Genomic DNA, 14,690 nt, shown 5'->3' with positions numbered 1-14,690 from the left:
TAAAAAATAGATTTTAAAAACCCTCAAATTCTCAGAAAAACATAAATCTAAGGCAATGACACTAAGACAATACTGGTATCTTAATAATATCTTGGGAACTTCCCCAGGTCACGGTAGAATCAAAGTTTTGCCAAAGGACGTTAGCCAACTTTTGATTCTGTGATTCTAGGAGTCTGTGTTTCACGGCAATGTCCTCTTTTCAGCAGGACCTGAGAAATCAGGGTGGAGTTCTTTTTGCATCCGTGCCTCTTAAAAACCCCTCATGGTGGGGTTTACCTAGACCAACACCTTGTCAGTGCTTTATTGCCTTCCTGTACAGTGCTGAAGGGAAGTCAGGGTTGGAGGTGGAATATCTGTAAGCTCTTTAATAAGCTTTCAAACTTCACTTCACACCAGGCAAGACTTTGCTCTCCACCAGGAGTGGCGACATAGCTCTAAAAGCAAAGGTGGAAAGCTTGCCACTGCAAGAGGAAGAGGGAAGGTCACAGCTCTAATTCTTCTAGCAGCACTGCACCTTCTCCATGTGAGTTTTTCCCTGGAGATACGCTGCCCATGTTTCACAAAAGAAAAACTAAGCAAGCCAGTTCAGATATCATGAAAATAATGAAAAGCAGTCACAAAAAAACCCCGGCTGACAGCTGTATCAGAAGAGGAAAAGACCAGTATGACAGAAAGTGGGTCAAGGACTCGAATTGATAAAATTAAGGATGCAGGGTCACGTATCACAAAGGAGCATGGCATTTTCTAAGAACACTTGTGTGAAGGTGGATTTCAAAGGTATGGAGGAACCCAAGGCAAAGTCTCTCAAGCACCTCAGTATCTAGTCCCATATCAGGACAAACGCTTTCTGCCTATATATGCCAGACTTAGCACAGAAAACAGCCATCCCACCTGTGGATGCTCTTCTCCAACTTTGTACTGCTGCCACTTTTGCTCTGTGTAAGCTGTGCGCGCAACACCTGGTGAAATCACATTTCAGCCAGACCATTTTCCTGAGGGGAATTAATGCAAGACTCTGCAAACCACCCTCTATGCTATCTGCCTGGTAATTAGGGTGGAATGAAAAGGGTAACTGATAAAATGACAGTCAACAGAAAGATGGTCATGTTTTGAAGATACAAGACTATCACCCAGGAAAACTACACAGGAGCTTTCTGTGCAAGGTCAGACAAGTCACCATTTTCCACTGTGGTCAACAACTACATGGCATCACACGCAGATGTCACACCTGATATACTAAAATACCGGTCAGAGTGGCTGACTGCCCAGAGAATCCCAGCTGGAACCTGTGGGAACCACACGTACTGAGTACACAGCTGTCAGGAAGTCTCCAACTGGGAACTCAACCCACAGGTACTTAAAAAAGAAGAGTTACAAGTGTTACACATGTAAAGCATACACATCAATAATACCCATTTGACAGGGATTAAACCCATTAATATCTACAACAACCTCAGCTTTTAACATACATAAAGGTTTCCCCCACTGGGAGATGCCACACTAGAAGAATGACTTGCGACAGTAGCAGACTTTTCTCCTATATATAGGTGAGCCTTTAAGAGGCCAACAAAACCACTCTTGCAAAAGGGCTACACACCTACTCCCTAGACACTATTAAAACACATTTTAATCGTCTTGGAGGACACCTGTGGGAGCAGGGAAACAGAGCCATGGTACAACTGCAAAGCTTCACACATTAATTTTGAAAGGCAAGCCACAAGTCTGACCACTCCCCAACCCCTGAAAGCTGAGAATAAAAGAGTGGCAGGAAAGGAACTATCTTTTTCCAGCCTTATTCTCTGAAGTACCCATGCAGATTTTACTGAAACATCTGCAGGACTTCCCAACTGAAGATAGATCTATAGCAGGAAGAATTTAATCTAGAACCTCAGGACTATCAAAATACAAGTACCTGAACACAGACTACTGTAACAGGAAACGGTAAGAAACCCAAGATGTGTGTTAATAGATGCTCTAAATATTAACACCCGCACACACAGAGCTTATCAGAAGTGCCAAGGCATTTGAAAGGAAAAGTACTATTCAAATACAGATATTTGCCAGCAGCTGTATCACCATCATATTCTCTAGCTGGTTTTGATTCAACTCAGTGGACATCAAGTTAATCCCACAGGACAGTATCATTCACTTTTATAATAGCTACTGACCTCATTTCTGTGTTTGAGCCCTGCTGTAGTGTCATGACTAAATGTGGCAAGCAACAAATCACACTCTGTCAGCAGCCAGTGCCTGTCCTTTCTCCTTTCAAAGCTTTCATTCATTTCTGCATTTTTTAAAGTCATGCTGCTTCAAAACAGCTGATCCAGATGGTGGATATTTGGATTTCAACCTTCCCACATGGTGATGTGGCTCAAGAAAATAAAAACTGTTGCTACCTGCTGCTGACCTACTTCTTTCTTTAATTTGTTTCCTGCCATACAACAGAATAAACAATACAGTTGATTGAACTAGTCTTCCACACCTAACCATTGCTATGTAGCAAACATAAAATAAAATTAATAGAGGAAGGAGGGAAAAGGAAAAAAAAAAGCAGCATGATCCCATGGGGGTAGGGGGGAGCAACTCTCACCTCTATCATAGTCATCTTCCTCTATTGCTTTTTCCTGAAGCCTCTGAAGCCGTAAGATCAAGGATTTTATCTATGCAAAGAGAAAAAAGTTAATTATAAAGAAGTTGCATTTAAAACTATTTAGAATATTAACCTCTACATAATATAAATTTAATGGATTACTACATCACTAGAATGGCCCAATTTTGAGAGTTAAGCACAACATTTGTTAAGTGGACAGACCTATTTGGAAGTCAGGTGAACTGCAGCTACTTGAGCCAAGCATGGCTTTAGTCCAAACACATACAGAGAATAGCAAACAACATTTCTTGAAAAGCAAAAGAGATCATGTGATCGTAGGATATTTTTCACCCTTTGAATAAATCAAAGTAAGGATTATTAGAGGTTACTGTCAGCACAACATCTACTCCTGATCATATTGTACTCAGTGTGTTCTTGAGCCCATTCTAACAATTTTTTTGCCTATGAGTTTTGCACAAAACAAACCTAGAATTTCCATATGCAAGCCACATTTTCTTAAGTAAAAAAAGAAATACAGTACGAATATTTTGAAACAAGTATACTCATGTTATGGCACAGAAAATTGTGTTCACATGCAGCCAACGAAGTTTCATTAAAATATGATTTAGGCTCATCTACATAACATTGATGTTTGCATATTCAGAAATGTTCACACTGCAAATGCTAGGTGGGAAAAAAAACCAACACACCAAAAACACCTGTAACAGAGAGAGAGTGCCCTTTCACACCCAAAAAAGAAACTCTTGCCATAATAAAGTTTTATTTCAAAAGTTACTGCTTCTCTTTCATAAACTTGAAGGGTCTGGACCACGGTTCTGAATTAACTAAAAGTTCCTAAGGCCAGGTGTGCATTCAAACGCCATTACAAGTTTTTACTGTTAGAAAAATTTGATTAGAAGGTAGACAGTCCTCTCCTCATTGCCATGCCAGCCACAACCTAACATGGCTACAGTTACAAGACTGAAAAGTGTTTTCTTACTAAATTGAAACATGACCTGTACCAAACAAGCTATTATTAGCACTGAAAAAGGTAGGTCTGGAAAAAGAAGCAGAATATATTCTTATAGCCCAAAGCTTGAAAGTGCTTGGGAAAGCATTTTCCAACACAAGAAAATCCATCCTTTAGACATTCTGCATTTACAAAAGATTTCACTCCTCCCTGAAACTCATTCATATTTAAATCCCTATACTTGAACTCTAAATTGCATAAAGAAAAATAGGTACAGCCAGTCAACAACTTAATAGAAACACTCTGTTGTCGTGACTACACAATCAACACACAAATTGGGCAAGACATTTAAATTAATGGTATCCCTTCTAAATATGGTCAGAAAAGAACTATAAAAAATAAAGCCAGAAAAGAATAAAAAAAAATTGCTTGATTAATAGTAGGCTATAGGATGCCCTAGAGGAAAAACAAAAGCAAACAAAACACAACATTGTATATATTCCCTTTCTCTCAAGGCTTTATTTTATTTTGTTTTTCACATCCTGAAAGTCCAAGCTTTTTTCTCTGAGGCTGGTGAGGAACATGTAACATATTGAAGGGAGGAGCTCTGAATCCTCACCATAAACTATTTTCTGTATTTTATGCCACACTTTTGATAGAGTTTTAAAGAAGCCTGCAGTAGGAATGGTTCAAGTGACACTTTTTTCATATATATGATGTATAACAACCATCTATACTGAGAGTAGAGCTTTGCTGCTGTTTGCAGTGTTTACCCCATCACGCGCTCACAGTGGCAGGTCATTTATAGACTGCTTGGGTACCACAGCCCAGGCATGCCCACGGCAAACTGACTGATGCTGTCACAGTAAAGTGCTTTCTATTTGCAGGCTGGTAAGACATTTGGAGCTCAACTAATCAAAGATCTGCTTCAGCGTGGCAGGTCCTGTATCTCAACCATGCGAAGACTACTTGTTTTGGGTTTTTTGGGGTGGGTTTTTTTTTTTTTTTTTAAAGTACAGAAAAAGCATAATTTTAACAACTTTGGTATTGTCTCCTTTTCTTGACTACAGTTGACTTTGTTCCTTTCTGAAAAGTTTGAGACTTGCTCATTATCATTACAATAGGAAGGTGCTTCAAATTAAACATACACGACTGGCTAACCAAGGGCAAAGACATCTGAGGGCACAAATCCCCAATTCTCCATTCAATGAATTAATGAATACAGAAATTAAATATAGCAATGTTTCTTTTGTGCCTATCAAATAAGCATACCGAAAAGACAGAAGAATAATTTCCTATTTTGATTATGTCATATATTCCCAAATTTGCAGCAAATTAATTTCCCAAACCATCCCAGACTGTGGGCACATTGTCATTCCAGGCATGAAGCCAAAGAAACTGCTCCATGTCAATGTGTGTGAAGTCTGTAAATAAGAGAACCTAGTTTGAGTCCTACGTGCATCCTCTATGAAAAGTATTAGAGAGCATCGTAAGGCCAGGTCAGATGTCACGAAGAGTAAAGTAAGAATAAGCGTTTCTCAATCTTCTGTCTTATCCAGACAGCAGGATTGTGCAAAGCCTCCCCAGAGCAGGTTGTTTCATCAGGCCTAAAGACAATACAGTGTATCTCAGCAGGTATGTCTGAGCTGAGAAGTCACAAGAACCTGGCTTTCTGAAAGGCAAACCAGAAACTCAGGGCACTAGTGAGACACTAAAAAAACCAAACACACCAAACCCAAAACCCACCAAAAAAAAACCCCACCGCCTACTTAGTGCATCTTGAACAAATTTGTGAAATCCATTGTGTCCACATTAATCTCTGGATTACTGCCAATAAAGCCAATATTTGGCTCCTTCTTGCAGGTAAGCTCACAATGGTTTCTCTCCAATGCCCACCCCGCCATCCCAAAACCTGTATAACAAAACATAACCAATCCTTCTTAAGGTTTCCCCACCCCTCTCCCACAAAGAACACAGTGAATGAGACTGCCTGTATATGGGGTAGGTATACACGTGGGTATACACATGTGCACAAAGACTCCTGACTCAACAGCCCAGTACTCCTCTGGGGTGGAAAAACAAAAGGTTCAATTTCCAGTTTGAGTTAGAGCAGGGACTTGATCCCCATTTTTCTTTGTGCGGGGAGAGTACCCATCTATTAGATTACAGGCTACTCTCATACAGGTGCCTCACTCCATGAAATCTTTGGCTAAACTTACACATTTCCAATTACAAAGTTTAGTGTGTTAAATCATGGTGCTTCAAGAAAAGAGTTCTTACCACCCCCAAATTTTGTACTACATATACTCCAAACTGCAGACAAAACAACCACCTGTGAAAGAAAATGGTATTCGTTGAATTCAGAAACTGATGTGTGACATATTAGAAATGAGAGGATCACAGTTTCAGTAGAACATAGGAATCGGGTACTCCAACAGCATCACTTTTTTTTTTTTTAAAGAACTAAAAAGAAAAGGAAACCAGTTCTCTCACTTTTACCATGCAGACTGCTACTGTAAACCTTGATGAACAAATGTCACAAAAGCCATTAATATCCCAACTCCTACATAACCTTGACTTTGGCACTATAAATACAAATGTTTTGGGGACCAGGAGGAGGAATCAAAGATGAAGTGAGATAACTAACCTTTAATGTACTGCGGTTGCCCAGCAGGCAGTCCTGTAGCACTGGTTCGTATTTTTTCATCAAAGTATCCCAGTTATGGTCACTAACAGTAAAGCTACTTTCATAGCCTGAGGTGACAGAAGAGCCAGCAGATGCTGCATCCGAGGAATCTGTAGAATATGAAAGTGTTGCATCTGTATCAGAGAGAGAGACCGTCTCACAGTCCTGTAGTTTATCAGTCACTGTAGTCTCATTTTCATACTCCAAATCCTCTCTGGGCCTGGAGAAGCAACTCAAAGCTCCTGAGCGCTCACAAGTCTGCGCTGTCTCCTCTGGCTTCTGCAGATTTCCTGCAGTGCTAGGATGCAGAACGTACTCAGCTTCCTCAACGGTTGACTTGCCTTCAGCATCGCTTACTCCAGAGGATGAGTTCAGGGAGAGCTGTATGAAGCTGAAACTTGAACTAAAGCTATCGTGTGCACCAACAGAACGAGAAACATCATCTCTGTTTTGATATTCACAGTTGTTATTCACTTCTGTCTGATCAAAAGCACACATGTTTTGGGGCTCGCTCACTTTAGTGCCATGGCTCTTCTGCCGTGTATAGCATACGGCAGAAACATCTCCTTTGCTTGTTGTTGCAGCAGGGTAAACCGGTATCACTGTGTTTTCTGACCGTGGACTCTTGTAACATGAAAGATTTTTGCAGCTCCCTGGCATATTTCCAGTAGTGGCCAACATTGCTACCCCCTTAGTGGGAACTACAGCACTATTTGCGACTGAACTACAGTGTAAGAATTCGAAGTTATTTTTGTATTGTCTGCGTAGAGAGCAGTCCTCAAAGTCTCCACAATGCTGCCTGCCATGTTTGAGCTCTTCTGGGTGGAACGGCTTGCAGGCACCCAGGGACTGAAACTCTACCCGTCGCTGAGCTTCTGGCCTCATGTATCCAGGTCTTTTTGCCAGTTTCTTTTTACGAAGAAGGCCTGCAGGCATTAACTGCTCCTGACCGTTTGAGGAAGGGGGGGAAAAAAAAAAGTCATTAAAGTGTTTCTGCAGTTTTCTAGGCTTAGCATATTGTAGCATCTGAAAATAATTGTTTCAGGAATGTCAAACAGCGCATAGGTTTCCATTTTGATAAAACAAAGACACTGATCATACTGCAGACAGAGGAGAAAAGTTGTTACTAGGGAACACTGTGTGTATTCATCCACTTTCTAAAGAGTTTGCACCTGCTTTTAAGTGAACTCACTAACATAATCACATCCATTAGGACACAAACCTAGGTAAGATGAACCACACTATCTTCCCTATTCATAGCAATGCTCTGCACTCCTTCATTCTTAATTCACTTAGCAGCAAACTAAAGCACAGAACTTGTTTAAGTCTCTCTGAGCCAGAGTGATTTTCAGACTTACAAGCACATCTAAATAGGACTGAATCTGCATCAAAAAGATGAGAACCATACTCGCAAAGAAATTTTGTGCATAATCTGTTGTTGCTCATGTCCCATTTCTTGTGTTCATATCCATGTTTTATTAATACGAGCAAGTGTTTCAGATACTGCTTCCAGAACAGATGCAACCCTGTAACACTCCATGGCTGCATATCTGTCAGTCTAATGAGATATTTTATAAGTTTTCATTTAGATTTACTGTACTACCTGTTGTCTAAAATGTGAAGTTAAAGGAAAAGTTTTGCATGCAGGACCATCAGTCCTAGAAAAACTAATGCCACCATATACTTACTAGCATTACTGTAGTATTAACATAGTTAAGAAAGGGCCTCTGCTCAATAGCTCAATTTCCCCACATACACCTTACTTACATAGATGAAAAGATAAATTTGCTGCTTGCAGAGCAGAATAGAAAGAACCAAGATAAAAAACACAAAGAACATTAGAAGTGGGAGATCAGAATGTGGTATCCTGTCTTTGTTTTCAGTACATTTCTATAAAAAAAAAATTACGGGTAAAAGATTAAATGGTGACTACTTTCAGTTTCTTATGGATTTACTGCTAGTCAAAAGGTATTCTATTCTTCTGTCATGCACACAGTCAATGGGAACACAAGCTCTGCACCATCATCCATTTTGTAACACAAAAACATATTGACCAGGCCTATTTGCCAGCATCACCCTTCCAAGGGATCTAGTGACTAGCTGAATTATGCCCTCAATTAGGTGCCCTCTACTCACCGAAGCAGAATCAATTGCCAGAATCTCAGGCGTTAGAAATATTCTCATCACCCATACAGAGCTCTTTCAAAAACACAAGTTTCAGAAAAAAAGTGTTCCTTACATGCAGTGTATTTACTATTCATTTCTAATCACAACGCTTTGTCAACTTTTACATTGAGAGATATGCACATAATCTAAACACCTCATCAGCTCCTAACACAGGTCTCATCCACACCTCACTACGATGACATCCTATACAAAAATTTAAGCATTAGACCTGAAACTTCCCAGGAGACTTTTCCCAACATTCACTACACTCTCTCCAAATACCCTTCAACAAAAGCAATTTATACATTTTCCACGTACTAGAATAGTGGTACATCTCACCATGGGACTGCAGTTAAGCTTCTGTATTCTGCTTCCTATCACCATAAATTAGAATGCCCCAGCTGTCTCTTACGTTCTCCTTTGTCAGAGGAAAAAGCATCACAGAAACCAGAAATAAAAAGAGGTCACAGAGTCCATCAGCCTGTCTACTATAAAAAGACAGTGAAATGCTGTACTAGGAGTAATTTAACAGAAGTCATAACAAATAGGAACTACTCTTGGAGCAAGGGAACAAAAATTGAACAAAATGTTCTTTAGAATTTAATTCTTTTAGTTTATATACAAAATAACAGCCTAAATTTGCCTTCAGTGGAAGAAATCAGTCATGCAGCAAAAAGTCATTCTAAGACTGGATACACTTTATCACCATTTACAAAGGCTAGTCACAGGCCTCATCTGTAAAAATGGAAAAGGTTCTTTGGTTTCATTAAGATCAGTTTAAAATTGATCTTGCTAAATCACTATGAATTTCTAAAGCAGAGATAGTTACAGCTCTTTAAACACCAAATTTAAACTAAGCTAATGTAAGTAAGGTTTAAATTGGCCAAAGTGTTAGGTATTTGCACCAAGTGAGCTGGATGCAATTCTAAAAATTATTGGAGCCAAAGTGGTACAACTCCAGTATCCTGAACTAGTCCACACAAAACCCACGTGTCTCTACGCTCTTCCCCACGCTTGCAGGTAACCCTCTAGACAGGTTTACCATTCAGCTCCTCTACAGACTCCAGGTCTGCCTCCTGACAAGTCCAGCAGCACAAGTCCCTCACCTGGCTACCAGAGCAGCACCACTGCCTGAATATATTCGAGATCATAGTCCAAGCCACAAGCCGTTCAGAGGATGCTACGAGGAGAGGGCTGCAGGTCCTTAGCCCCAATGTAGTTGCACCTGAGCACAAGGCAGAGAAGGAGTGGATGGACACAAAGCTGGAACCAGCACCTCAACACGAACACCCACACCTTCCCCAAAGGATAAGGGAAGAAGGCGGCCGCAGCCTGACCCCCGGCTCCAGCTAGAGAACAGTCGCAGTGCCCTCAGCCATCACGAAATCCGGTCAGGATGTTACTATGGCTTTGGGTATACTGCTTGTGCGCTGTTTACCTTTCTGCCATGTCCCTTTTCTGAAGATTAGAATCATTTCAGTTGTTTATCATCACATATCTGAAATTTAGTTACAAAGACTTTGTTTTTCTGCACAGCCTTCCAACCATAGCTTGTTTTGTCTGCACATCAGATACAGAAACGACACTGACCCAATTCAGCTAGCTTGTTAAAAAGACACAGGCCTCAAATTTTTCTTATAATTCCCTCAGTTTCAAGCACGTCAAATAACTGATGGCAATTAACTACAAGACTATCAAAACGGTACCTTGGAACACTGTGAAACAACAGAAGGTAATCAAAAAACCCCTACATTATAGTGTGTCATGAATTGTATGAGACATGCACTTAGAAAAAGAGAAAAGTCACAAATGGAAGAAGGGCCTTTCAATTGTAATATTACAGATCAACTTTAAAAAAAAGTTACAATCCTAGAAGATGATGTAACGTATATTCTAATATCAGATTATGTGCAAATTACTTCAAATCCAAATTATGAAAGCCCAGAAATAACTTAATTATAACAGCTCTTTCACCATAACAATCTTTCCTGATGACCAACGTTTCATAAAAACCAACAGCTCAGAGCCACAGCACGGGGCGGGGTGGAAGGAGGAAAGCCTATTGCTCTAAAGCAAGGCACGACCAGCAATGCTGTTCATGTCTTACCATGTCTTAGTTGCACTAGTAAGATGAAAGAGGGAGAGGTGAAGCCAAGGAGCGTTTCCCACTGATGGAAAGAGCACACTCTCTTGTACCCAGCCTGATACCAAAGGACAGCAGAACAGTCATCTAATTTATTCTAGATAATCAGTCTTTGTTTTCAGCCACAAAAGTGGTAGTTCAGTTTTTTGATCAAATGCTTTAGTAGCATCTGTGGATGGACAGGTGTAACTACCTTACACTTTTGTAAAGTCCACTAGGATTTTATAGATCAGTACAGAAACTCCGAAATTATTACCTCCCCACCCCTGCTTTAAACACATAACGCAGAATGCTTGCAAGCTCATTAAGTTCTCCCTGAAAGTAACTGAGAGATTATATATTCAGTTTTAAAGAGAGCTCGACTATCTGAATACACCTATGTTACACACGGTTGATTTTTATTAGAATAACAAATTCACCTTCAGAGCATTTGTGGGTAGTAACTGTGGTGTGGAGGAAAAGATACTTGGTCATACTCAAAGCCAACTATCAAGCACTGCCCCAAGCAATTTCTGTAGTGCTGCACACCTGCATTAAACTGTACACAAAGTGAGATGAAAATATTTATTATTTACAAACACAGAGACACACAAACGTTTAACCTATCAGTAACAAAGGTGAACCATTCTCATGGATTAATCAGTCTGACATGACAATAACCATTACTGTTCAGTTCCTACATCATAAAAATATGTAAAATGTTGCAGGTTCCTAATTAGTTATATGTTGACTCATTTGCTGAATTTCAAAGATACCACAAAATATTCAAAATAAGATGGCTCTGATCTCAATGCAGCCTATGTTAAAACAAACCAGCACTGCCTCTTTACACAACTAAGCTTTCAAAGAAAGTCACTTTTGAATAAAGATTTTTATAACTCTTAAAATGCAAAGGTCTCGCTCAGCTTTTTCATCTTATTGAATGTTAACTATACTTTGATTTATCTAGCATTTTATAAAGTGTATCTATAGAAGACAAGCAATGGCTGAGCTACGTTATATTTGATACCATTTACAAATTACTTCCTCACCAAGGGTTCCTGTGATTTCTAAGGTCGCAGGCTGGGTTCAGTTATTCAACTGTTAAATTTCCAAGACATCACGTACAAAATATTCTCTGAAGTCATTAAATGCATGTTAGTTTCTATTCTTCATTAAAAAACTCTTCAGAGTTGTGCATCTCTGCCCCAAGCAATTTCTGTAGTGCTGCACACCTGCATTAAACTGTACACAAAGTGAGATAAATATTTATTATTTACAAACATAGAGACACACAAACGTTTAACCTATCAGTAACAAAGGTAACCATTCTCTGGTGTGGAGGAAAAGATACTTGGTCATACTCAAAGCCAACTATCAAGCACTGCCCCAAGCAATTTCTGTAGTGCTGCACACCTGCATTAAACTGTACACAAAGTGAGATGAAAATATTTATTATTTACAAACACAGAGACACACAAACGTTTAACCTATCAGTAACAAAGGTGAACCATTCTCATGGATTAATCAGTCTGACATGACAATAACCATTACTGTTCAGTTCCTACATCATAAAAATATGTAAAATGTTGCAGGTTCCTAATTAGTTATATGTTGACTCATTTGCTGAATTTCAAAGATACCACAAAATATTCAAAATAAGATGGCTCTGATCTCAATGCAGCCTATGTTAAAACAAACCAGCACTGCCTCTTTACACAACTAAGCTTTCAAAGAAAGTCACTTTTGAATAAAGATTTTTATAACTCTTAAAATGCAAAGGTCTCGCTCAGCTTTTTCATCGTATTGAATGTTAACTATACTTTGATTTATCTAGCATTTTATAAAGTGTATCTATAGAAGACAAGCAATGGCTGAGCTACGTTATATTTGATACCATTTACAAATTACTTCCTCACCAAGGGTTCCTGTGATTTCTAAGGTCGCAGGCTGGGTTCAGTTATTCAACTGTTAAATTTCCAAGACATCACGTACAAAATATTCTCTGAAGTCATTAAATGCATGTTAGTTTCTATTCTTCATTAAAAAACTCTTCAGAGTTGTGCATTTTAGAAGTCAGAGTGGTCTTCCTTGGCCAGTGTTTAAATAATTGTATTTTTATTGACACACTCCCATAATGCGCATGTCATTCCGTTGTTACATTTGAGCCACTTACCTCCTTAATGCAACAACTCATTTGAAGCCATTTGATGAAACTGCAGCACATCCCTCTAGCGTAAAAATCACATTAGCTGACACCAGTTTCAATACACCCATCAACTTCTCCCCCCCCAGGGAAAAAAAAAAAAGGTGTTTTAAACCTGGTTTTGCCTTAACACTAAGAAAGAAAAAAAAATATTTATTAAAAAGTAAGCTGGTAAACATCAAACACTTCCCATGTCAGTAACAATCACCTATTTAGTCAGGGGGAATAAGAGAAGCACCCCTTTCCTTAATTACATATTATAATTGTGTTCGATACTACTAACACTTTAAAACACATCTAAGCCCATCAGTATTCAGCAGTGCACTGACTACACACAAAAGCAGGCTTTTTTCCTCAAGCAAGTGCCTTGCTGAATCAGGGCCTAAGCACCTTGATGTGACAAAAAGAACAGAAATATGCCTTTCTGATCTTTTTAAGTTTAAAAATATAAGTATCCAGCTTGTGAAAGCATGCAGTTGCACTGCAAAGGCCTATTTGATAACTAATCAACACCCTATGGCTGGCAACCTGAGACCCAAGGCTTGGCTATTACAGAAAATTGCAAGCTGAATGAAAATTACATTACCCAACTTCTCCACTGCGGCATTAGAAGGAAACGTATTTTGTTGGCCAGAAAAGCAAGTGGCCAGATTCACTCTAGAACAGCCAGGTGACTTCGTGCTGCCTCAATAAAGCAGGGCCACTTAGATAGCATAATGCTATCAAAAAATGATATTTCTGCTCTTTTCATTTTTGTTTTCATGCAGTCAGCTATTGTTACAGAAGTCCCAAGCAAAAAAAAAAAGCCAGGGAAGCCCAAGATCTTTGCAATAAACTTCAGCCGTAATCCTGTTACAGACACTCCTCACACATCTGCTTCTCCAGCTGTTACTACATCTCTCATTCAAAATTCATCTCTGGTTGATGAGCCTCAACCCAATCAGTCTCCAAACCTCCTTATACAGCTCACTCATGTATTTCACCCAACCCACTGCTATCAGCCTAGGCTAGCTGGAACTGCCAAACTCACATAATCAACCACCTAACGTAACAGTTACTTTTTCAGGCTCCCCAGTCATCACTTACCCTACAACCAGCTCTGCAATCCATCCCATGGACCACCTGATGGACAACGAAACACCCTGGGGGAGAACACAAGCAGGTCTGTGAAAACAAGCCAGCACCAGCGCTGAGCATCAATAACAGAAGACACTTAACTTCCCCACAAATATCCAGCCCAATTTGTTTTAACCCTGTATAATTCTTTTTAACTTAGAGTTAAATACTTGAGAATAATTTATCCACTTTCCAAAGAGGCAGGAGGACACACAAGTTGCAAGCCTACAGAGAACACTCACAATAGAGAACCAATGCTTATTTTGGGAGTTTTGGGTTTGGTTTTTTTTGTGCGGGGTTTTTTGTTGGTTTGTTTTTTTTTTTTAGCATTTGTTGTTTTTCTTCCTGGGGAAAAAGCCTTTACTTCCCAGTTTCAGTGCGAAAGTCTGCAGAGGTAGTCCATGCAAATGTCTCCAGTGGAGAGAACACTCTGGTTCTTTCAGTCAAGATCTGAAAACAGCTTTAAATACTACACAGAAGTAGGGGAGCAAGGATTCTGCATAGAAACTGTGAAGTTTGGTTAGGTCCTAAATTAATTTGCAAACAACACTTAATGGGTCTGCAGTCATATCCCATAAAAGTATTTTACCAAACATGCACATAATCATGAAATTAGTACACAGCAGTCCTTTTCAAGAATGGTCTATTTAACACACCACACTTCTCTTTCATTACTCTGTCTCCAGAGTGACAGCATGGATTCCCACTATTTCCGCTCAGTCAGATCATCTACAGCAAGACTCTAATATCAAACTCATCGGGGGGGAGGGGAGGGATTGGAAAAAAAAAACCAAACACCAAACAATTAAAAAAAAAAAAAAAAAGAGTGAAATG

General features: G+C 39.5%; 1 protein-coding gene across 1 annotated transcript in view; it reads right to left on the bottom strand.

Moving 5' to 3' along the window:
* DISC1 (disrupted in schizophrenia 1) overlaps nucleotides 1–13,904 on the bottom strand; it is a 204,052-nt gene extending 190,148 nt beyond the window's left edge. The window contains exons 1-3 of the mRNA XM_009281786.2: nucleotides 13,827–13,904; nucleotides 6,208–7,191; nucleotides 2,591–2,660 (exon numbers count right to left, since the gene is read on the bottom strand). Coding sequence (XP_009280061.2) covers nucleotides 2,591–2,660; nucleotides 6,208–7,191; nucleotides 13,827–13,850 — 1,078 coding nt within the window. The 5' untranslated portion in view covers nucleotides 13,851–13,904. The remainder of the gene's footprint in view (nucleotides 1–2,590; nucleotides 2,661–6,207; nucleotides 7,192–13,826) is intronic.
* Between the last annotated feature and the right edge of the window lie 786 nt (nucleotides 13,905–14,690).

This window comes from Aptenodytes forsteri, unplaced genomic scaffold, assembly GCF_000699145.1.
Source record: "Aptenodytes forsteri isolate BGI_AS27 unplaced genomic scaffold, ASM69914v1 Scaffold132, whole genome shotgun sequence".
Lineage (NCBI taxonomy): Eukaryota > Metazoa > Chordata > Aves > Sphenisciformes > Spheniscidae > Aptenodytes > Aptenodytes forsteri.
Note: the sequence above shows the minus strand (reverse complement) of the source record. Positions and strands in the feature narration are given on the sequence as shown.